General features: G+C 32.9%; 2 protein-coding genes and 1 long non-coding RNA gene across 3 annotated transcripts; 1 reads left to right on the top strand and 2 right to left on the bottom strand.

The window, feature by feature from the left end:
• Positions 1-251: 251 nt before the first annotated feature.
• On the top strand, positions 252-4,008 carry Marcal1 (SWI/SNF-related matrix-associated actin-dependent regulator of chromatin subfamily A-like protein 1). The gene is made up of 6 exons (XM_072539962.1): positions 252-505; positions 593-806; positions 855-989; positions 1,563-2,237; positions 2,557-2,839; positions 3,413-4,008. The coding sequence occupies exons 1-6, from the start codon at positions 364-366 to the stop codon at positions 3,809-3,811; spliced, it is 1,848 nt and encodes a 615-aa protein (XP_072396063.1). The 5' UTR covers positions 252-363; the 3' UTR covers positions 3,812-4,008.
• Positions 4,009-8,205: 4,197 nt separating this feature from the next.
• Positions 8,206-9,301, bottom strand: LOC140448340 (uncharacterized). Its single transcript, XR_011951689.1, has 4 exons — positions 9,222-9,301; positions 8,928-9,168; positions 8,731-8,864; positions 8,206-8,653 (listed from the first exon to the last, which is right to left on the bottom strand). It is a non-coding gene; the product is annotated as an uncharacterized lncRNA (long non-coding RNA).
• Positions 9,302-12,212: 2,911 nt separating this feature from the next.
• LOC140447354 (zinc finger protein 711-like) lies at positions 12,213-25,117 on the bottom strand. Its single transcript, XM_072539961.1, has 3 exons — positions 24,564-25,117; positions 23,167-23,489; positions 12,213-18,233 (listed from the first exon to the last, which is right to left on the bottom strand). Exons 1-3 carry the CDS (start codon positions 25,050-25,052, stop codon positions 17,453-17,455), a joined length of 1,593 nt encoding a protein of 530 aa, XP_072396062.1. The 5' UTR covers positions 25,053-25,117; the 3' UTR covers positions 12,213-17,452.
• Positions 25,118-25,234: the final 117 nt, after the last annotated feature.

Below are 25,234 nucleotides of genomic sequence, written 5' to 3'. Positions count from 1 at the left end.
CAACTCGAATCTGAAAAGTAGTTTCAGATCAGAACTAATTTCTACTGCAAGTTTAAAGCACATCATTGATTGTTTTAGGTTTCCTATTATTAAAACAATTAAAAACTTTTCTGTGTACATTCTTTGCTAGTTGGCATATCATTTATTTTACTCACAGAAGCATTCTCTTTTAAATGTCTCCCTCTTTTTAATAAACTGTCTGTAGATGAATTCCAAGTGAAACAAGTCAAGAATTGTAACAGGTGTCTTAAATGCCAATTTGACATTAACGTCATCTTTAATAAACATATTGTTTTGAATTTTCTCAACAATTTTAGATAAATAAAAACTGTATTCTACTTTTGAAAAATGATTAAATAAACAATGGCATCTGTATCTAATTTTTACAAACAAACGATAACAGCAGTTTTTTCCTTAATATCTACAGATCGATTTAAAGTTGATGTAAATAAATTTGATGAACAAATTATCCAAATATTTAAAAATATTCCATCAAAACTATATGGTAAGTCTAATTTAAACTAAAATTAGTTTATTATTTGTGAATTATTATCTAAATTTCCTCATATTTACTATAATGTTCTTGTTTTAGAACCTAAGAATCGTATTTGGAACTTTTCTATACAGCACCATGACTTATTACTTTTTGAATTACAAAAGTTACGAGAGAAGGTAACAGTTGAACCCATACCAAAATTTGTTATAAACTGTTTGAAAGTGCCACCTCGTGAAATAGAAATTGATTTTAATAGGCTTGATCCTGTATTATCTGCTGCTCTTATGCCTTTTCAGATTGAAGGTTTAAGGTAATAACAATAATATTAGAGAAATATGAACTTATTTGTGTCTTTTAGGTTTGGAATCAATAGAAATGGTAGATGTATGATTGCAGATGATATGGGCCTTGGCAAAACTTTCCAAGCTCTGGCTATAGCTAATTATTATCAAAATGACTGGCCTCTTTTGATAGTTACTACTGCTACAATGAAGTAAGCATTTTTAGGTCCACTATTTAACCCAATTTGTACCTAATTAATATGTACTGTTTATAAGTTTGAGAAGTAGATTTACCCTGAAATGCAAATGAAAAGCTGACTGCTAGGTTAGGTTTTACATTTTAAATAATATAAATATAATAATTTGATAAATATTATCTTGAATGATATGCTAATTAGTGTGTTATACCATTGTGATGTTAGCATTTTTCGGACAGTAAATTTCATAGTTTTCTTTGCACTTTCAACATTTTTTATGTCTACTACTTAAACCATCTCAGATTTGCTGACGAAATTGTTTTAACTGCCATTAGAATTAATAAATTATATAAAATGCTGCGTTTAAATCATAAATCAGCAAAGTGGAGGGTGAAAGTGAACTACAACAAAACAAACATGAGTTAAGAATCTGCTATAATTTCTATTCAGTGTCAACTAAAAGAAAGCTTTGAAACAAAATGCAGTATCCGTGTTTTTGTTTAAACCAGCCACCTTTTTTAAATGTTTGTATCAATAACTCATTGATAATAGATGAATGAACACAAATTCATTTATTTGCTTTTTTAGGACTCAGTGGGAGGAAACTATATCAAATTATCTACCTTCAATTTCTATTTTACAAGTCCAGTACATGGTATCAGGAAAAGATTACATTGGTGAATCCAAAATTCTTATATCCTCCTATGATTTAATGACTAGATGTTTAGAAAAACTGCTAGAAAGAGGATTTGGAGTAATGATAATAGATGAATCTCATATTCTCAAAAGTTACAAATCGAAATGTTATCAGGCTGCCTTAAAACTAGCAGACAAAGCTAAAAAGGTGATACTCTTGAGTGGTACACCAGCATTGTCTAGACCCAGTGAATTGTACACTCAACTTAGTCTAATAGATAAATCCTTCTTTGGGAACTTCTTTCAGTATAGTAAACGATATTGTGATGGCAAAACCACCAAATTTGGCTGGGACACTTCGGGAAGTTCGAATCTGCAAGAACTTGAAATAATTCTGGCAAAAAAGTTTATGATACGTAGAACTAAAGAAAATGTATTATCAGCAATGCCCAAAAAGAGGCAGGAAATTATCAATTTGGACACAAAACTTAACCAGTTTTCAAAGGAAGAACGGGAATGTTTGCTGGCTTTAGGGGAACAATTTGTGAAGCAGAAAGGGGCAGCCAAACATGCTGCTTTGTTGACATTTTTTTCAGAAACTGCTAAAATTAAAATCCCCTCTGTATGGTAAGTAGTTATTTTGTTTTCTTTACTAGATTCTCATATTTATTATCACTGTAACATTTTTTATTAAATTAACACCACGAACATGTTCAAATTTCTTCTATTTCTTCTTTCAATGAATGCCTTATAAGTTCACTAATACTAAGAATTAACAGAATGTTAACTCACAAATACCACCTTTGACATTTTAAACATAAAATCACTTGACTGTCAGCTATGCTGTTGGCGGATAAGTAGGGTTTGGATCTGAAAGTTTGAAATACATCAAACTAAGTACTCTTAAAACAAATTGCAAGACATTTGATATATTACATTTTTTTAGTTCGTATGTCCTGGAAATATTAGAGAAAAAAGAAAAATTTTTGGTGTTTGCCCATCACAAGGTTATGTTGGATGCTCTAGAAGATCTTATCAAGAGAAAAAATATTAAATATATCAGAATAGATGGTACATCAACGACAGATCAAAGAAAGTACTTTATTTCAAAGTTTCAACTAGATGACAAATACTTGTGTGCCATTTTGTCAATAACAGCTGCAAATGCTGGAATTACGCTTACAGCTGCTAAGCTAGTGTTATTTGCCGAGCTTCATTGGAACCCCAGTGTAAGTATATAAAGTATTTGTCTTTAAGAATGACAGTTATAGTGACAGTAAAATACAGGTTTTTCTCATATTTTGAAAACAGTTTTTGATCTAGAGGTCGAAATTTCAAATAAAGTAGTTCCAGTACTTTTTTTGTTGTTAAATTATTATAAATTCTGTATTCATACAAAAAAACAAGAAACTTATATAAATTTGATTCTGAATCAAAATTGGTACCTGACCTGTCCGGCCATACTCTGGTCATATACTCTACTACAGCGTTCATAGGCATAATACTCAAGTCCAACACTGTTAGTGTTGTCTTCCCTGTCGCATATCGCTGTTCATAAAGATTTCTATTGTAAAAGATGGTTTTAGGTTTTCTGTTTTACATGGATATCATTACTTTACTTTTCTCTTCGCTTATTATGACCCCCTTTTTTTATGCAGTAGTTGAAAAGCCATCCACTTCTTTACTATGGCACAATCTTACTTGCTTTATTAAACATCTTTTAAGTTTTTATATATTTGTTGACTATATCTGTTGCCTATTATTTCATTTATAACTAATTTGTTGATTTTAATATTTTTCAGATTATAAGTCAAGCTGAGGCTCGAGCCCATAGAATAGGACAAGAAAACGAGGTTTTAGTCCAGTATCTCCTAGCCGGCGGTACAGCGGACGACTCCATCTGGCCTCTTCTTCAAGAAAAGCAACGTACACTGAACGCTGTAGGACTTTGTAGAGACTCATTCGAATCAGTCGGCGTCAGCAAACAAAAATCTCGAGTCAGTAGCGATAACGTTGATTCCCTGCACTTAAGTGGCAATGATATTACGAATTATTTTACTCCGAAAAAGAGAAAAATCGAAGAACTAGACGAAGATATCTTCGACGACGGCTTTGATGATTTGCTTAGTGAGAGTACGAGAGAGGCCGAAGACTTACTGAACGATGGCATGGATGATGTACTTTGTGATATTGACTTTTAAACCAGTAGTGCCAAAGATAAATTATTTATTTTTGCAGGTTATTCTTGTCTATTTGTTACTATTGGGGACTTTTTTGTATGTTTTTAATACATATTTAGCTGTTCAGATCGTGAATCGAAATTTTAAATTTTTTGTATAAACTTTTTTTTTTAATGTTGGTATTTTACTGCACTAAAGTGGGATTTTACAAAAAGAAATTACCCTTTTTTTAACCGTGTCCAATAATAATTTATTGAACGTTTCTATTGTTGTGTTTTAATGCAGCTTTTGTTTTGTATTTCAATCAAATTTCAAATTTAACAAAATGTAAACGTTATACATAAACAAAAATAACAAACCGCCAAGCTCGTGTTGGTCGTATTATGAGTTTAACCCTTTGGCCAAGGGTCAATGGTACCTATTTGTACCACTTGCTGTTTCCGTAAGTGAATACTCGTAGATTGTTAAAATAAGCAAAATCCATTTCGAAATAGGAAGAGTGACACAGAATAATACACAATCGGAATGCCCACTCTGCTTGTCAAGATAAGTACTCGCATCTCGATCGCGCAGACGGAATCAGCCGTGTTTTAAACGGAACCAGTGCTGTTGTGAAATTTTATCTGGTGTGCATAGAAAAATTAACCCGGTTTAATTTATTTACGGCAACCATAGACATAATATGCACTATTTTATTCGTACTTTTAGTTGAAGAATAGATTAAATTATTTCAAATTTACTAAATTATTAATCTGAGGCAAAACACAGAAGACTGGTTGTGATCTCTGTTCCACAGACTGAACGATAGTAAAGATAAAGGTCATAAAGGGAGGAGTTATGAAGGAGATAAATCTCAGATCAGCATACCTTCCATATGATGATCCCGAACAACCATGGACAGTTAGTGAAAGATTGCATGAAAAATGAACTGCAATTAATTATTGGCTTTGATACGAATGCCTACCATCTGACCTGGGGCAGTACAAACACTAAACTGTTAACAAATGGCATGCCTTAGATGAGGTGTATTGTTCAGATCATCGAGACAGGCAATGAGCATATCAAGGAAACTTATCGCAATCCTCGTAAAACAAATTGGGAAGCATATCAAGCAGACCTGGAATATTGTTTAGTTAAGATTAAAGAGACGATTAGGCATACATTGAACGTAGACATGGCCGCCGTACAATTTCATTGTCATGTCAGCGCTTAAAGATAACTGTCTGGAGATAGTGAGTGATTTCAACGGGAAAGTACCCAGGCGGAATGACAATCTTGCAAATCGAAAAAATCTGGTGAGTGGGGCGATTATTGCAAAGCATGGACTGAATATAAAACAACTTAATAGGGCAAAATGAGAATCATGGAGGTCATTGCTAGGACATAGAACAGACTGCAGAAATGTCAAGGCTCCATAAAGTTCTCCCAAAAGACCCTTAGATAAGTATTCCCTCCCTCCAAAATAAGTCAGGTGAATACACTCTAAATTGTGAAGATACTCTGAAATATCTTTTCAGGGTGCACTTTCCCGAGTCTCAAACAAAACTGATACCATTAGACACGTGACAGCAACTGGCATCACTTATGGTTCTAGGGAAAACTTACAAAACAAGTGGTGAACTAGGACAAAATCAAATGGACAATAAACTAATTTGTACCGTATAAATCACCAGGTCCAGAGGGAAATTAAACAATTCTTTTACAGAAGGAAAATGACCTCTATAAAAAAATATGAAGATACTGCAGGCTAGCTTAAAACTAGAAAACATACCAAAAGTATGGATGCTAATAAGGGTGGCTTTTATACCTAAACCACTAAAATACTTTTATACTTTTTATATTAGTTATTACATTTTTTAAGTTTAAGTATATCTTTTTAAGTTTTAAAATACAACGTTAACAATTTAATATATTAAAGATCAAGATTTTATTGTGTAAAAAAAAACAAAAAAAAATACAGTTCCCAAATCAATGGCGTGGAAATTTGATTAAGTGGATGCATAAGTTAAATAAATAGCTTCGTTCGTACTCCTTTCCCACTTCCCCCTAACTATCTTTCATGATGGTTTTAAGCCGACTGCCAGGGTTTGAATCATGTTTGAATTTATGCAGTCGCCCTCTTAAGGATTGTTTTGAAGTATAATAACCGTAAACAAAGCGCCCATTTGAACTGTTCTTCTATATGCGTCTATATTCTTTGCTAATAGGCTAATCTTTGCTCAAACTTTAACGAAAGTACAAGCTGAACATAACCATAAATGGTGTATGAAATAAAATATTTCGGTTTGGCAGTGTTGGGATGATTTTATAATGCATATTATGCAATGCATGTTGTATGCTTCAAATATAAAGAGAGAAAGCTTTTAAAAAGTACATTTTGATTATATTATTTTATGAATTTTGCAATTTTTAATTTATATAAAACAATAACGAGTAAATATTTGTCTTTCGAGATTAATTGCAAACATCTGTTGCAATCTGGCAAAAATTGCAGAATTCATAACATAATATAACCACAATGTACTTTTCAAAAGCTTTCTTTTTTTTTAGTTCAAGCATAAAACATATATATTATAACAACATGCCAACACTGCCAAACCGAAATATTTTGTTCCATGGTTGACATTTGCGGCTATATTCAACTCGTACTTTCGTTAAAGTTATAGGAGCGGCTAAATGTAGCATACGAATCCAACGTTGCCAAGTTGGCTAGAAAAAGAATAGCGCGAATTTCAAAATTTAGGATTGAAGTTTCTGATATCAGTGGTAAACCAATAAACTTACTCGCATATTTAGCGAATAAGTTGCTTATAATTAAGATATTTTTAATCGTCTGATGCTAATTATTTGTTAATATAGGAGACAACATTCACACAGTTATATTTTTTAAGAAATAAATGAGAAGTTGAAACTGATTATTTTAATTAATTGTTGAAATTTTGAATGTTGTTTGTAAAGATAAAATATTATAATAAGGAACAATTTGTGTTTCGCGTTCTAAATATGACAAAAACAAGTGAATTATTTTAGTAAGTTATCAATCACTCTGTATTAGGAATTAAAAGAAAACAATGGTAAAAAATAAGTTTATTTATATCTACATACAGTATACAAAATATATCGATCGTGAAATTGCAAAAGTTCGTGTTAATTTAATATATTACAAAAAAAAAAGAAAGATTTGTATTTCACTATTTTTAAAATATTCGACTTAAAGTAGGTATAACGTCAATGTAAACTTAAAAATAATTATGATCATTTTCAGTACTTCGTGAAATAAATTGAGATTGTCCAAGTATACATTCTTTTATATTTACAATTTCTTTTACAGTGGGTTTGCTTATATATGTTTAGAATTCATAACTTGTTTCTTTTTTTTTTCGTGGAATAAAATGTTAGCTGCTTTTTAATTTTTTTATTATGATGCTCTACATTAATAATTGTTGTAGGTGAAAACTTTTTGATTGTATTTAGGTTACATTCAACCATAGTATTTTCATTTTTTAATGTTTTTATAACATGTTTTAAATTGTCTGCATTTTCAATTAATTCTATATTGTGTTGTAGTTTAGAAACTTCTATTGTAGCATGTTTTCTCAACTGTTGAATATTGTCAGTAATATTATCATTATTTTGTGACAGCGTTTTTAAATGGTCTATAATTTCTACAATATCATCATTGTCACTAATACCTAAATTTATATTTCGTTCAAGCAACTTCTGTCTTAAAGTTGAAGCAACACTATGTATGTGTTTACATATTGTATGTTTTATAGAAAAATCTATACAATTACAACTAAACGAATGAATACATACATGACATTCAGAGCATGTTAGGTGACAGCATGGTTCTCCATTTTTTGCCACTTCATAACTTTTTATATTGGAAGTAGTACTGCCTAATTCTGATACATACCACATATTACTACTATTTATATTTTCAATTATTTTAATTTGATTAATTTCTTTTATTGCAGTTCTATGTCTTTTGTTGATAAGCTGTATATGTGATGAATTTTTTCCTTTTACTTTTTTTAAGATTCGCTCAACAACTTTATCTCTAATGAATTTATTAAGTGCATCAAGTCCTTTGTCTAACCTTTTTACCTTTTTACCATCTAAATACACATATTTTATAATTTTATGTATGCTCTCTAATCTCATGTTTATATTAATTCCTGCATTTTGACGGTATGAATAAGCCCATAGTTGAAAATTTCTAGCATAAGTATTCAAGAAATATTCACCAAAATTTATTGTTTCTCCATCTTCAAATGTTTGCTCGATAAAATTTGATAACAGTTTCTGAAATTCTTCTTTATCTGTTACAGTATGTAAAATTTTTAAAGACTGGTATACTATTTTTCTTTTTTCTAAATTACTAATTTTGGACATATTCAATTGCCAAGCTACGTGCCATGCACAATACAATTGCATATTAACTTCACCCATAATTGACCTCCAAGCATTATAGAAAACATGCGTTATATCTGTCATAAATACATTTGGTGTTAAGACTCCTATTTTATTTTTAATTGTTTGAAAAAATAGTTCAAATATAAGAGTGTCTTTTCTATTTGTTAATAAACTGCACCAGGAAACCCTTCACCCCACTCATCGACAACTACAATAGTTGTTAATTCGAAATCGTAAGCATTTAAACCGTGTGTACTATCAATAGCCACTATATTATTGCTGAACTGCAATAACATTTTTTGTTGTGATACATTCATAAGTATAATGCAGAAATCATCTTTTTTTAAGAAAGAGTTTTCATCCACTTCACCTTGTGCTTTATATAATAGAACTGGATAATGTCTAAATTCATGCATTCTTGTACATACATATCAACACTAACCGCATCTGTAACAAACGAATATATTTTTAGTTGATGTCAGCAGAATAATTAAATTTCATAAAAACTTCTAAATATAAAGTACCTTGAACATGTCTAACTCCATCCTGAATTTGTATATTAAATGCGTTTTAAATATTGTGTATATCTTTTTTGGTAAGCAAATCTATACGCTTTAGTTTTTCATCATTAAAATTATTTCTGTTATTATCAAGAATTCTAAAAAATAATAAGTGTATGCAATTAACTTCATATACATAATAATTTAATAAAATAGTTTACCTTGTTACACTTACACCACTATTTAACTTTTGTGCGATGTTGGCTCTTTCTACCTTTGGTATTGACAAATGTTGAATATCAACGCTATGACCATAATGTGTCTTATCAAAGATTGCCTTTACTCTAGAATTAGTTTCATTCTTTATAAGTTTGATCTGACTAGTACAAGCAACATTAATTTTCTTAGATCCTTGACACTTCTTCGTTCTTTTCCGAATGTGGGAAACTTCACGACTTTTTCCTGCAAAATTAAAAATAAACAAACCAAAAATATTATTTTGTTTACAAGAATACCTGATCTACTACAATCATAATATACATCTTTAACGGAAACTGAAAAAACTAAACCACGAGGAAAAATGTATTCTGCGTTGGAAACACTTCGAACGTTTCTTAACCAAATCTGTCTTAACCAAGTCTAAAAAAAATAATGTAAGTACCTAATGATATTTAGAAAGTAAATGGATTCATACTGACCTTCAATTGTAGAGAATTCGTACATCTCTCGTTACATTTTAAAATTATGACAATCCTCTAGGTGCCGTACTAATTCTAGTCGTAGCCTAAAAGAAATATTGCATCCCTCTAAACACTTAAACGATGTCACATTTTTATCATAAAATATTTGTGCATTTAAGCCATGAATTTCCTTTAAATGTCTATTCAGATTACTCTGGCTTGAATAAACTTTTGAACATTCTTTGCACATTACAACCATAATTATCTTCAAACGAAAAAAAACCCGCACATAAACGATAAACCAAAAAAATAAAGAATTGATGAATTGATATACTTTGTAATCTTTTAAAGATCTTTTCTATACTGTATCTATGGTTATGCTAATCTCTGTGACTAGCCAACTTGGCAACGTCGGATTCGTCTGCTACATTTAGCCGCTCCTAAAGTTATCGGGCTATTATTTTTATGACATTTTATTACTTTCATTTGGTAAGTAACTCCTTCAGATTGGTGCTGAGATAATTTGCCTGCCCCTGGTTTGTGTAACACACATTCAACAGTTATGGGTAAATTAAGAAAATAAATTACTCACCTGTGTTTTTTCTCACATAGATCAAGGTCGCAATGTCTAAAAATTACTGTACTGGGATAAAATTGGGATTTCATAAAGAACAGTATAAAGAAGGGAAATATAAAAATCATACACCAACTTTTATTTTACAATTTGAAAAATATTACTCTAATCTTTAATATTAGTACAAAATTATTCAAATAAAAACAAATATAAACTTTAAATTACAAAAACAAAAAATCAGTCCTATTTCAATTATACATTTGCATCACGGTAACAGTAGTAACTTTAGTATTTATAAGGAATTTGGTATATATTTACGTAAAAGATACAACGAAGGCATCAGATAGTTAAAAGCGTTGACATTTAAGAGAACTAGCGAACTAATCCTACTATTCAAAAAAGTAAAAAAAAAATCAGATGTCAACCATATATCCCACAGTAACGTTTATCATACGGCTTCTCAGCATGCAGTCTATCCATCTGCAGCTTGTTTCGCCCATTGCTCTTCACCAGCTTCGTCAGAATAGATGGTAATTTATTTTCGATATAGTCATTAAAATAATAGGGTACATGAGGAACAAACACCTTAAGATGCAGATACTTTATAAAGACAAGTCGACGGATTCAACACAAGAGCAAAACACTTTAATATGACGATTTTAACTTAGAAAACCAAAACGATGGTAATTAGTAGACTTAGGCAAATATGCAAAATGCATATATTGCATATTTTATGCAAATATCTAAGATAATGCATAAACATTATAATTCCGTAATATAAGGGTGTTTCAAAAGTTTATTGCGTGTGCATATTTTCTAAAATGCATTTTTTGGGTAGGTTAGTGTATATTTATGCGCATATTTTTCACTTTTTGCATATTTGCCTCAGTCTAGTAATTAGTAATAAGATCACGAATTGAAAAAGTGCGAAACGCGTTCAACAATATGAAAAAGTGGTTCACAAGCAAAATCTCAATGGAACTAAAATTAAGACTGGTCAAGTGTTATGTCTTCCCGGTCGTGTTCTATGGAGCAGAGGCATGGACCACAACGGAAGCCACCCTGAAGAAACTAGAATCCTTTGAGCTGTGGATATATCGCCGTATTCTTAGGATATCCTGGACAGACCACATCGCTAACGTGGAAATAATGCAGAGAATAGGCAAAAGCAAAGAAATAATCTTCACCGTAAAGAAACGGAAGCTTGAGTACTTCGGACATGTCATGAGGCATACTAAGTACCGGCTGCTACAGTTAATAGTCCAAGGAAGAATCGACAGTAGGAGGGGACCGGGAAGAAGACGACACTCACGGATGCATAACCTGCGACAATGGTTCGGACTAACATCGACCGAACTGTTCAGAGGTGCCGTAAACAAAGTCAAAATAGCCTTGTTAATAGCCAACGTCCGAAACGGATAGGGCAAAGGAAGAAGAAGAAGTAATTAGTAAAGAAACAAAAGGATTTAAATTAGAAATCGATGACGAAACCAAAAAAGTACTTCTGCTTTAACCCAAATTCATCAAATATTGGTTACGGGTATTCCGTAAATTTTTAAGTTGATCTCTGTGTGTTTCTGGCATCGGCCTCTGTTCCAAAAGTATAAAAAATTCGATTCCGTTCAGAATTTTAATCTTATCAGGGATTTTATTAATTTATTTTCGACTGTGATGTATTATAAAAGTAATGAAATGAATTTTACTGCGAATCTAACAAAAATTGTTATACAAAGAAACAACCCTGGTATTTGATCGACAAAATTCAATAATAATATTATATTTATAATATTGTTGTGAGTCATATAACCCTGATTACGGCCCTGTGTGTTAGACACACCAAGAACCCTCTCCGTCGCAGAACTCCGATAACGAGATAACTTACGATGAATTTCGGACTTTCCCGATGATTTGACCATCGATCGCCCAGCCAGCTCTTTCGAGACAGTTCGTTCGCATTAAATAAGCCAGCAGGGGCGGGCTCTGAGATTATTACTGGCGATTCTACGCATCAGTGTGATTTTTTCTAATAAATAATTATTAACGTAATTAGTAATTGTGATATTTGTAATTAAGTGAGTTTTGAGTTAAATAAAGTTAGTTAAATCACGTCAAGCTTGAAATGTAATCCAGTGTACAGTGTTAGGGAAAGCTGGCAACTATGTATAAACAGTCGGCTGTCCTCTCAATAGGCTTAGTTAAACGTGGTAGATAAAAGCTTAAAATAGATCGTTTTTTCTTATAATTTTGTGCTCTTTTAAAATAAGAAAGTAAGTGGTAATTTTAAAACAAAGTAAGATTTGTAAGTATAGACAATTTCGTCAATTCTTGTGTGATATTTGTCCTTATTTGGTTTTTAATTATTAAAGCGACGGTTAGAAAACGAAATCAAAGTTGGTAGGGGGCAAAATCGGGCAATATTGCTCCTCACTTGTTTTAATGACAACTTATTGATAATCTTTTTCCAGGGTTTTGGTAAAGAAAATAAACATGGTATTAATGACTAAAGATAATCCTCGTTGAACTATTTTTGTTTTATTTTTACCAAATACCAGGAAAAAACATTTCAAAGAGGTAGAAAAAATATATTCACATTTATTGATAAAGTTTTCTTTTCATTTCAGATGGTATAAAAGTACAAACGCCCCAACGACAATTGTGGTCAATTAAGCAGCTTAATAACACTACAGCTGCAACTAACATAGGTGCCAAAATACGTGCAGCTGCTAGAAATTGTAATATTCAGGAGTAAACAATACGTGATCATTTAAGGCGAAGAGCTTTTGAAAATAGAGCTCCGGCTATAACTGACTGCATGGGAAGGAAACCAGAATTTATTAAAGAACAAAAAGCAGTTAGCAGATCACATAATAAAATTAGGAAATTTGTTTTATGGACTTTAGGAGTTGAAACGAATAGCTTTTGATTTCGCAGAAGCTAATCATTTGACACATACATTCAATATAAACAAGAAACAAGCTGGCACAGACTGGCTAAGAGGATTTTTAAGACGGAATACCCAACTAAGTCTTCGCCATCCAGAAGGTATTGGCATAAACCATATATCCTCTTTTATCAAAGAAGACAAAAACAAGTGGGTGTTGCTAATTCAGCCGAACGTGGACGGACAATTATTATCTTATGTGCTATTAGTGTTTCTGGATCCTAGGTCCCCCAAATGATCATTTATCCTAGGAAACGGTTGTCTCCAAATTTAGTAAGAGATGGTTCAATAGGATGTATACATGCATGTTCAGACAACGGATGGTCAAACGATGTTGTTCTTGAAACGGCTTAAGCATTTCCAGAAGTATGTAAAATCAACTGAGACCGATCCAGTTTTGCTAATACTGGACAATTATTCTAACCATATATCATTAGATATTTATAATTTCTGCAAAGAAAATTACACTGTGCTTCTGAAAATACCACCTCATACGTCAAATCACGTTCAGCCCCTAGATTTGCCATTTTTGGGGCCTCGTAAAAAAGCTGTCTTTGCCATTTATGATTCTCATATGATTTCGACTGCACATGAAATCACGGTGTACGATCTGGCTCGCTTGTTCAATCAAGCATACATAAAGGTAGCAACTATGGTAAATGAAACCGGAATACTTTCTTTTAACCCCACTAAGTTTTAGGAGGAAGACTTTGTACCGGCTAAACAGTTTAGAGAACTTGTTTTAGAGGCTGAACGAGGAGAAAATGAAAATATTTCTGAACCAACATTATCAACATCAAGAGCTACTGCGGAACGGACACCATCGTCATCAAGAGCTACTGTGGAACAGATACTATCGAATCAAAGGCTTTTGCGAAGCAGACACCATCAACATCCACAGCCAAAGCTGGTCCTTTACGTTCATATTCAGGTATCATTAAAGTATCACATGTAGCTCCTATCCCAAAGAAACTATTTAAAAAGTCTACTACAAAAACAAAGAATCAAAAATCAGAAATTGGATTGCTACGCCGAGGAGAGAGCAGAATTTTTATATAAAAGCAAAAAAATTGGAACGAAAAGCTAATGAAGATGAAGATAATTCTAAATCATCTATAGAAATGGACGTTTCAGATAGTAGCAATTTGGATCTCTATAAAATCGAATATCACAGTCCTCCTGTACCCAATGCTTTGTATGCGATGAATTTGAAAAAAAAACAAGAAACTTTGGTATCGCTGCATTGGGTGTGAAGTATAGGCACATGCAGCTTGTAGCCTTGGGAGTCAGCTGAAGGTTTTTAATGCGATCCGTGCAAAGAAAATATTAAGTAAGCAGAAGTATCAAAACGACGTTTATTTTTATTCAATATTTGAAAAACCTCTCAAGTATATTGATAATGATTGTTTCTAAGTTTATTAAACATTTCTTGAATTATTTTTATTTTTCGTTAGTTTTCCAGCTTAAATAACATGCACGATATTGCCCCACTAGCTAAGCGATATTACCCCACCGGGTGAGACAAGGTACGAAAAGCACGTATTGCGGATTTGTACAATATTTTAGTAATATATATTTTATTTTTTTAATACTTATAACATCTTAAGAATAAGATATCTCATCATCAGGATTAATAAAAGAACCACTCTGAAAGTGATCCAAGTGTACGCTCCGACCAAAAGCCACGACGATGAAGAAGTAGAAATATTTTATGATGAAATAAGAACAGCTATAGATACAAATAAAGCAAATTACGAAAAACTATTAGGAGATTTTAATGCTAAATTGGGCAAAAAAGAGGAAGATTACGAACATTTAATTGGTAACTATGGCTACGGAAAAAGAAACGATAGAGGAGAAATGCTTCTCAATTTCATGAATGAACATAACATGTACTCAATGAACTCCTTTTTCAATAAAAAACCAAGCAGAAAATGGACATGGATGAGCCCCGATAAAAAGACAAAGAATGAAATAGATTATATCCTAACGAAAAATAGAAACCTAGTAGAAGACGTATCAGTATTAAATCAGTTTGACCTAGGAAGCGATCATAGACTAATAAGAACAAAACTAATAATTAACAAAAAACTAGAAAGAAAAAGAATACATGAAAAAAGATACAAATGGACATCTGAAGAAATCAAAAATAGTGAATTTAATAAAAAGATAGCGCATGCATTAAATCAAGTTAGCATGCAGCAGATAAACTCTAATGATATTGATGATTTGAATAACCTTATTACTGAAACAGTGAATAAAAGCCTTCTGCAACTGAAAAAACCAAAAACAACATACAATGAATTAGACAAAGAAATATTACAACAAATAAAAAGAAGGAAGATCTTAAATAAATCTAACAAAAGGGGAACCGACGAATATAGAGAACTTAATAGGCAGATTAGAAAAGGAATCAGACAACAAAAAAGAAAAGAAAACGAAAAATTAATAACAACAACTATTGAAAAAAATAAGAGTATGAAATGCCTCAGACCGACACTAGGACGACGTCAGATGATATCATTAATGGGAAAAGACGAAAATGAAATCACAACTAGAGAAAACATACTGACACGAATAGAAGAATTTTACACAGAACTTTACAGAACACATCAACAAGATGATGAGATGAGACCAGCACGGAAATTAATAAAAAATGTTGGATCAGAAATAATGCCAAAAGTAACAATTTCAGAGGTAACTACAGCATTGGAAAATATGAAGAGAAATAAAGCTGCAGGAGAAGATAATATTACCACAGATATGATATTAGAAGGAGGTAAGGAACTAATTGCAATTGTAACTAAGCTTGTGGACAGTTGTTTACATCAGGGGAAAGTCCCTAAGAGCTGGAACAACTCTAAAGTAATCTTATTACACAAGAAAGGTGATAGTCGAAAATTGGAAAACTACAGACCCATCAGCCTACTGTCACACCTGTTTAAAATACTCACCAAAGTCATAACTACTCGACTAACAAGGAAATTAGACGAATACCAACCATATGAACAGGCAGGTTTTAGAAAAGGCTATTGAACTTCCGATCACCTGTTAACCACAAAAATATTAATAGAAAAATGTAACGAATACAAGTTTCCAGTTTTCCTAGCATTTGTAGACTACGAAAAAGCTTTCGATATCATAGAACACACGGCCGTAATAAACGCAATGCAAAATTGTAGAATAGACAGCAGATATATTAACTTAATAAAAGAAACTATGAACCAAGCTACAGCTACATACTACCTAAATGAAAATGAACACACGAACCCTGTACCATTAAACAGGGGAGTCAAACAGGGAGATACTTTATCACCCAAACTGCTCACCTTAGTTTTGGAGGACGTTTTTAAAAACCTAAATTGGAAATAAAAGGGAATAAACATCAATGGCCGCTACCTCAGTAATCTACGATTTGCAGATGACATAATCCTGATAGCTACTGACCTACAAGAAATGCAAACCATGCTTTTAGAACTACATACCGAATCTTCTAAAATAGGACTGAAAATGAATTTAAACAAAACAAAAGTCATGCACTCCGAAGACACCGTGACAATAATAAACGATAAAGTTATAGAAAAAGTTGAAGAATATATATACTTAGGACAAAAAATAATACTAAATAGGGAAATTCAAACTGAAGAAATAAAAAGAAGAAGAAAGTTAGCCTGGGCAGCATTCGGTAAACTGAACTATATACTCAGAAATCAACAAATTCAATTACATCTTAGATCTAAAGTTTTTGATGCATGCATTATTCCGATATTAACTTATGCGGCACAAACATGGACAATCACAAAAAAGAATATGAATATACTTAGAGTCACTCAACACGCGATGGAAAGAGCAATGCTAGGTATATCACTTAAGGACAAGAAAACAAACACATGGATAAGACAGAAAACCAAAGTCACCGATGTGGTGCAAAAATCATTAAAGTTGAAATGGGAATACGCTGGACATGTAGCTAGGAGCGATCTAAACAAATGGCACAGATCAATTTTAACTTGGAGACCATACCAACACAAAAGACCCAGAGGCAGACCTCCTATGAGATGGACAGATGATCTGAAAAGGACTGCCGGGAAAAATTGGCTACAAGTAGCGTACAATAAAAAACAATGGAAAGGAAGACTTGAAGAGGCTTATGTTCAGATGTGGACGTGAATGGCTAGACGAAGAAGAAGAAGAAGATAACATCTTAAACCTTTGTCAAAATTCGTCAACTGTTTACTATGTAAAATGTAAATTTCTAGGATGTTTCTGCTTAGCCGCGCGATATTACCCCTCCTTCCCGTAACCTTTCTGATACTAAAATATCTACCGTTTACCGAAATTAACAATCATAAATAATTTTTATAACTGTATTAACAAAACGTCAATTATACTTCAAATTCTCTATCTACTCTTTTATAGTTAACATTTTAAAAATGCTACATACTCTTTTGAGAAATTAATAAATACTAATATTTACAATATTTTCTTCGAATACAATACTTACAATGACGACACTTTCAATTGATACCTAAGTGAGGAATACACGCACCTTTACACTTTTTTCTCGTTCCTGTGACTAATTGTATGCAGCTTAACTTGGTACTGGTTCCGTAAAGGTTCTTTGCAAATATTGCACTGGAACAACCGTTCCCTTAAATGTCCTCTTAGATGATGCACGTAAGTAATAATAGTTCTACAGAATCGTTTACAAACATTACACCTTCGTTTACAAATGTCGAACCGATACCTAGTGACGCAATCGTGTTGTTTATATATGGACTCGAAATGAAACGTCTTTTTACAAATTTTACATTTTTTCTTTCTTCTTTGGTGATGAGCTATCTTGTGTACTCTCAAGGATTCCTTGGTTTTGTAGGTTTTCTCGCATAGATCGCACGCGAATTGACGAACTTTTGAGTGGGTAAAGGAGTGTTTTCGAAGAATGGACTGTTTTTTGAATCGTTTATCACACAGGGGGCATTCAAACGGTCGTTTTTCCGAGTGTATCGGCATATGCTTCCTAACGCTCTCTTTTGTCCTAAAGGGCTTATTACAAATTTCACAAGCGAAGTTTTTAATGTTCGCATGAACGTTTAGGTGGTTTTGAAGGTCTCTCTTTGAACAGAAAAACTTCGAACAGAGATCACATTTATACTTCTTGTAGTCCTGTTCGTGGCGCTTCATGTGTGCTTTTAGGTATCGAGGAAACTCGAAAATCTTTCCGCATTCCTGACACGCGTATCCTTCCTTTATTGCTTCCTCCAAATGACTCTTTTGGTGATTCTCCATGGATTTCTCGTCGTAAAATATCAAACTGCAAATTTCACATGACCTAAAAGAGAATAGATAAATGGAACGTTTATTGACCACTCTTATAAGACATAAAATGTAACAAAAAAAATATATAAAATTGGTGAAAAAGTAAAATAAAAATATAGCATTGGCCTCTGAAGAGTCCATACTGATATTTGGCAATGTTTGTAAAAGTATTTAGCATTTACTTTTAAGATTCTTAACCTTTTTACCATATTATGACCCTATTTAATTATATATTTTAATTGCTTATTTTTATTGTATATCTTCATTATCTTTTTAAATTCTCACGTTCAAATTGGCTGTTTCATATTTGTTGTTAAGTTTCATTAATACTTAATACTCAAATCGCATTAATACTCAAGAATGCAAACCAATTCCTAATAATCCAACAACCTATTAAGAGAAAACAACAAATTTCATCATCAATAAAACCTCTCTTCCTGTTGACATAAAACAATCTCTAATTCCTCGTAAAAGTCTTCCAGAACACCTCGAATATACGGCCTACCCAAAATTCACAAACCCGATATTCTATACGTCCCATTGTCAGTGCAATCAACTGCCTATACAGTTGGCCAAAACTCTACAACCTTTCGCCGAAAATGCTTCATTCTTCGTCAAAAAGTATTTTCATTTAATCGAATTCCCATTAAAGAATACCTCATCTCACCGTCAGACATTCTAGTAAGTTTCGACATCGTTTCACTCTTTACAAACATTCCTTTAAACGAAATCCTAAACATTCTGGAAACTAAATCCAGTACCCAACAAGATCACTTATCTCTCATTAAACCTATGTCCAACACTTATTTTATCTTCCAAAATCAGACAAATAAATGGCGCCTCAATGGGCTCCCCACTATCTCCAGTAATTGCTAATATCTTTATGGAAGACTTCGAGACCCGAGCACTATCCACATCAATGAAACCCACATGTTGGATACGATATGTTGACGATACATTCGTCATTTGGCCTCACAACAGGGGTGCTTTAGTGTCTTTTTAAACTTATCTGAATGGTATACATCCTAGTATCCAATTCACGATGGATGTGGAAACTGATTTATCTCTACTGTTTCTCGACGTTATCATAAAGAAAAACCAATTCCAAGATTTTCATTACTCTGTTTACCGAAAACCCATCCATACCAATCGTTACTTGCATGCCAACTCTCAGCATCTACGTTCACAAATAAATTCAGTCATTAATACTCTTTGCGATGATACAAGCAAACCCGCTGAGCTCTCTAATTTAAAACACACTAGGAACCCAGAAACTATAAAAGAAGCCGAGGACAACCACCGCCTAGATGGAATGACGTCCTGAAAAAAGTAGCGGAAAACTGGCTACAAACGGGCCAGTGTAGAGAACATTGGAGGAGACTGATAGGGAGACATATGTCCAGGCTCAAGAGGAATATGTCCAAGAGTCGACGTCATTGGCTGGATGATGATGCTGGCTTTTAAATACTTGCTGTAAAGCCTCCAAAATTAAAAAATCTTGGAAAAAAATCTAAAATAGTATCTTTACTAAAACCAGATAAGGATCCAGAGAATCCTTGAAGCTACAGACCAGTCTCCTTGCTTTGTCACTTTTTTAAACTATATGAGAAACTCAGCAACTTGAGATTAGCAAAAAATTTTGACAACCCCTTCAACTTGCATTGAAGGGAGCTGCGAAGAAACATATAAAGAACATATAAAAGGGTTGAGGTTCATTCTTTGCTACAAAACAGATTTTCTTCGTCATTTTGTGGAGGTAAAATGAGCAGGTTGAGCAGGCAAAGTGAGAAACCGTTTGAGCACCAATTTTTTGGACATATACACAAACGACGAGAAAACACTGGTCATAGCACTTTCTTTATAGACAAACCCTTTGTTTAAGCTAACGATCTTGCAATATGTGTTTGAGGAATTAGATTTGACGAAGTAGAAGAGAATCTTGAAAGTGTCTTAAAACACAATGATCGCATACTACTCACAGGTTTCTCTGAGACCACACCCTTCCAAAACTCGTTTCCAGGGCGAATCCTCGAAGGTTCGGTGCCCGCGAAGGAAAACGTAACTGGAGGAGCCTGGTGTTAACACGAAAAGTAATTCTGCATGTTGGCATTGTTGTAATTCCTCCCAGGTAATTACATACTTTCAAAATTGCATTTCCAGTCAAATATGTTATTTTAAAACATATCTAAGCCTTGACCTAGTATTATCTAAGTACTTTAAACCATAGGAAACTTACGAGAAACCTTGGAATTTACATTATAAACTAACGAATAGTAAATAGATGATACAATGTCTTAAATTAAACGTACAATAATTACGCTTATCAAAAAGATATATTCCCATTAAAAAAACAAAGCTTTGATTATATCATATTTATAAAGTTATGTAAATATTTTAACGATCTCATTTAGTGAGATTAGATTAAGATATTCGTGTTTAGTGATTGTTGCCACCAAAATTATTATTTATTTTGTAGCGATTGGATCCTCTGTGTATGAAACGTGTGTTTGAAATATATTTTTTTATTCTTTGCTTCTTTCTACCTTACATACTCCTGCAAATGAGCCTTCTATATATTTACCATCTAAATATGTATCGATCCTTTGTTGGCACACTCACAACACAAGTAAATATTGGGGTACTACTCGAGACACTAAAGTTTAAGAAGTTTGAATCTAGGAGTTCGGTTGGTACCATGCGCAATACTTGGGCAACATCTCTAGGGAGGCTGTTGCTTGTTGTTCCTTTGCACCTGGAATTAAAGGACACTGCGATCAGGCCGGCACACAGATTAAGTCATATGTATTTTCTTCTTAGTTATCAATCGCTTGGGTAAGAGCATTGTGGCATATTATGTGGGTATATTTTATATTTGGTGGACGAAATGCTAAGGTACTCTCGTCTCTTTCATTATTCTCCATTTATTCCACTTCACTTGATCACAGATACTTATTTGTAGCCAAAACAGAGACGGAGGTGCCGAATGGATAGAAATGGCTGTATAACACTGATAGTCTCCCAGGACATAAAGACACCCAAGAATGTAAACGGAAACTTCATAACTCTAGGACAGTGTACGTCTGGTTTTAACACTAGAGACGAGGGCATTGGTATCTGTTGTGTTAGTGTTCGTACCTCAGACAACCACCTTGAAAGTTAATTTGGGAATGCAAGAGACTCTAAATACATTGGCATATGATAATATAGTCCATCTCATCTGTCGTTCTAAATCGATGATTGATTTTTCTTGTGAATTGCCTTTTTTCCAATATGTGTTTAATTGTCGCCTCTTTTTGTTGATTTACAATTTTACCTAACATCTTTACTCGGGCTTTGTTTTTCGTATCTTGGACTAGTCAGCATTTCTAGTCATAAGTACCAGTGTTTTCTTTTTGTAATTTTCTTTTGCATAAATTGCTTTTGTCTAACGTTTTTTCCGTTGCATCTGTTTGCAGTGTAATTCTTATTCATCTTCTTATCTGAAGACAATGTCTTGTTTTTTCAAAGTTGTAGCCTAAGTTGGTATTCAGATGTCCAACTTTCATACCAGCGTTAGTAGGGTCTTCCGTGTGGTCTGCTAGTGTTAGGTTGCTCTTCCTTTACAATCTTTGCAACTCTATTTTCATCCATTCTATCAACGCGGCCTCTCCATGTTCTTTTTCTTCCTCTAAACCATCTTACAACGTCTTGGATGTTACACAGGGTCCTGATATCGCTGCTTATCACTCTACCTCTAAGTGTTTTGCCAGTAATTGATCTTAGAGTCTTCATTTCTGTCACTCCTAGTAGTGGTTGTTTCTGCTCGTGTTTCTGTGGCATAGGTCATAACTGTCTCATTTGGCCTGAGAATCATTAGTGTTGGTAAAACCGAGTTTGAATTCAGCAAGCCATCGTTTAATGGTTGTAATCGATAGAACAGAGTTCCGGTAATACTTTTTGAGCCATTGCTCAGTTTGAACAGTATTTTTCTTGAAGAATTCATCATCTGCGGTTTTCCAAACATATACCAACAAGACTTGATATTCAAACATTGGAAAACATATTTACATATAGACACAAAAGAAAGTTGAAAAAAAAACAGTTTTCAATTGGATAGAAGAGTGGGACACTGCTGAGCAGTTTTTAGCAAACCTGTCTTCGTATTAGTCTCTGGAAATCACAGTGAATTTAAAATGAATAGTGTTTGTGCCTAGTATCTTATCACCCTTTACAAATGGTCTTCAACAATGACACTCACAAATAAACCGCAAAAAAAAATTCAAACAACACAACAAGCTATAAAAATAACTATCCTACGAATAAGTTAAGACAGTCAGAAATGAAGAAATTCAAAGAAAAACCTGAGTAACAGACGTTTTTGGAAGAGTGGCCATAGTGGCCAAACTTAAGTGTCAATTGGTTGATAACATAACGAGGCAGTCCTCGGATAGGAGGATAAATGGACTGTTGGTTTGGCTTCCTAGAGAAAGAATTTTGGGAAACCCCCATAAGCCACATAATATTCAAGACATCACTGAATAAAAATTTATTCAGACCACCCAAAACATAATGGAAAAGTGAATGAATGTAAACTGGGAAAAGAGATTATAGGCTAAATATTAACTGCACTGAAAAGTTCTCATAGATAATAACATGCAAGAGCCTGACATTATTATTAATTTTTAGTGACAAGATAGCTGCATTAATCGATTGTAAATGTAGATATGAGCACAATATGGCCTGCTGGCCAAGTGAGGCGCTTCAGATTTTTCAATCCGTGATTAGGTGTAAGCCTGTTGCAAATAAACATATTATATATTTATTTATTTCATAACACATATTCTTAGCGTTTTAGTAATATTTATTACAATATAACACTACTAATCGCGATTTTCTGATATTTATTCTTCTTGACTACATACAACAAATAAAAAAAAATGAAAAAGTGTTGAAAAAAATTGAGTTACCTAGGCTGATGTGTTTTTTCAATATGCTCCTTCAAACCAAAATAAAACGTCTTATTTCCACAATATTCGCAAGTGCCAGAAGCTTTCACATCTAAATGCTTATTCCTATGTAGTGTGAACTCCTCCAGATCAGCTAATTTCTCTCCACAAGTAGTGCACTTCAATGGATCAATGTCTTTATGTATTGCTGTGTGTTGCTCACGGGCTTGTTGACTAGTAAAACTTTCTCTGCAATATCTGCAGGGATAAGAACGGACTGTTTCGTGCATCACATGGATGTGCCTTCGTAAACTCGTTGCTGTGGCAAATGCCCCTTCGCAGATCTGAAAAATGTTCAACAATACAAAGATTGCTACTTACAGGTAAATTAAAACAGTGATTTATGATCCAAAATGAATTTGGTGTTTTTCAAAATAATTTCCATAGATCTTTACACACATCAATCACACCCCTACAATTTTTTCCTTAATCACCTAAAGTCTAACAAATATTAAAATGTATTGTCAAAAATCATGTAGTTATAAAGTCTAACAAACATAATGAAATTAATCAACTAACATAGTGGCTGAAAGACTTTAGTCAATGGTCTTTATTAACTTGGTATCAATAAAGTATATTTCTCTCTCTCTCACACTATCTCCCTCTCTCTCTCAACCAGAAGACTTGAGATGAATGGATAAAAAATAACCAGAATAACGTGCTGATAAGGCATGGTTTGTTTCACTCTCAGAATTAACAAATTCAGTTGCTAGCAGTGAGTAAGAAAATATGTTTGTGGTCACTTTACATTATAACAATAGAATATTATATTGCTGTTTTTAATATTAATATTAAAAACAATATATCTGGAGTTCTAGTTTAAATCTACCCATCTCATTTTCTTATCAAATACCATCTCTTGATGGATTTTGGCAATAATAATGGCTATTTTTATTTCCGCAGTGGTTGCTTAAGTCCACTTAATGAATCTACATTAATACCAATCAGGCAGATTATTTAATGAAGAATTCTGTCTTTGGAATAAATTCCAGACACTTTGAAAGGCTTGAATCTATCACACACTAGTGTTATTTCATTCTGTTTGTAAGGAAAAAGAAATGTAGGTCTAAGTAAAGCTTGATATCAACCATCAATTATTTTTTTATGGTTTCATTGACTGCAAATTTTGTTTCTTCATCAAAACCAAAGGTTGCTGACTATCAAGATGGTACCTATTGTGTGAATAGTAACTTGTTGAAAGTTTTATACCAAATTTAGTGACACTCCAAAATTTATCTTATCGCATAAAGAAAATTTTACACAAATACATAAAAATAGTTTTATGTCATGAATACACATTTTTGGTCAATCACAGTCTTACATAAAACAATAAATAATTTAAACACGTTATCAATTACCTTACACTTAAATTTCTTCTCTCCTGTATGTACAACTTCATGATCTTTTAAGGTAGAAATTTGTTTAAAAGCTTTGCCACATTCTGTACACATAAAGGGTCTATCATCACTATGCACCCTTTGATGTAATTTGGTTTCTCTAGGGCTAGGAAATGACCTATCACAGCTAGGGCATTTAAAAGGCTTTGCACACATATGTTTTCTAACATGACCCACAAACTGGAATCTGTTTCTTACAAATTCTTTACATATAAAACAAGTGTGATCTGAAGAATGTATCATTCTGTGTATGTTTAATTCATGCTCGCTTACAAATACAGAATTACATTCTTTACACACTAAATTTTTAGAATTACTATCTGTTTCCAATAATTCAACTTTTATAAGTGTATCACAAGGATTGTTTTCATTCCAGTCAATACTTGAATCGAAATATTCTGGTTCTTCCTTTATTCTAATTTCTTCTAGGGGAAGTGAATCTGAATCCATTATTTATAATATTACTATGATAACGTTTTGTATTCCTATATTGATTTTTAATACAAATTAATAAACACAACAGCTGTCAAAATAAAATTGACAATACAATCTGAAAATTACTAAAATTAGAGCTGTATAGCTTATTTGATGAGGCTACTACTAAGGCTAAGTTAAAGGCTAAATTTCAAAAT

This window comes from Diabrotica undecimpunctata, chromosome 8, assembly GCF_040954645.1.
Source record: "Diabrotica undecimpunctata isolate CICGRU chromosome 8, icDiaUnde3, whole genome shotgun sequence".
Taxonomy (NCBI): domain Eukaryota; kingdom Metazoa; phylum Arthropoda; class Insecta; order Coleoptera; family Chrysomelidae; genus Diabrotica; species Diabrotica undecimpunctata.
Note: the sequence above shows the minus strand (reverse complement) of the source record. Positions and strands in the feature narration are given on the sequence as shown.

Coding starts and splice junctions, on each gene's coding strand:
- Marcal1 (XM_072539962.1), top strand. CDS start 364: ATGGCATCTGTATCTAATTTTTACAAACAAACGATAACAGCAGTTTTT. Junction 807..854: donor TTTCAGATTGAAGGTTTAAG/GTAATAACAATA, acceptor TGTGTCTTTTAG/GTTTGGAATCAATAGAAATG. Junction 990..1,562: donor GTTACTACTGCTACAATGAA/GTAAGCATTTTT, acceptor TTGCTTTTTTAG/GACTCAGTGGGAGGAAACTA.
- LOC140447354 (XM_072539961.1), bottom strand. CDS start 25,052: ATGGATTCAGATTCACTTCCCCTAGAAGAAATTAGAATAAAGGAAGAA. Junction 23,490..24,563: donor AGAAGAAATTTAAGTGTAAG/GTAATTGATAAC, acceptor AACATTTTTCAG/ATCTGCGAAGGGGCATTTGC. Junction 18,234..23,166: donor GAAAAAACACATCAGCCTAG/GTAACTCAATTT, acceptor ATTCTCTTTTAG/GTCATGTGAAATTTGCAGTT.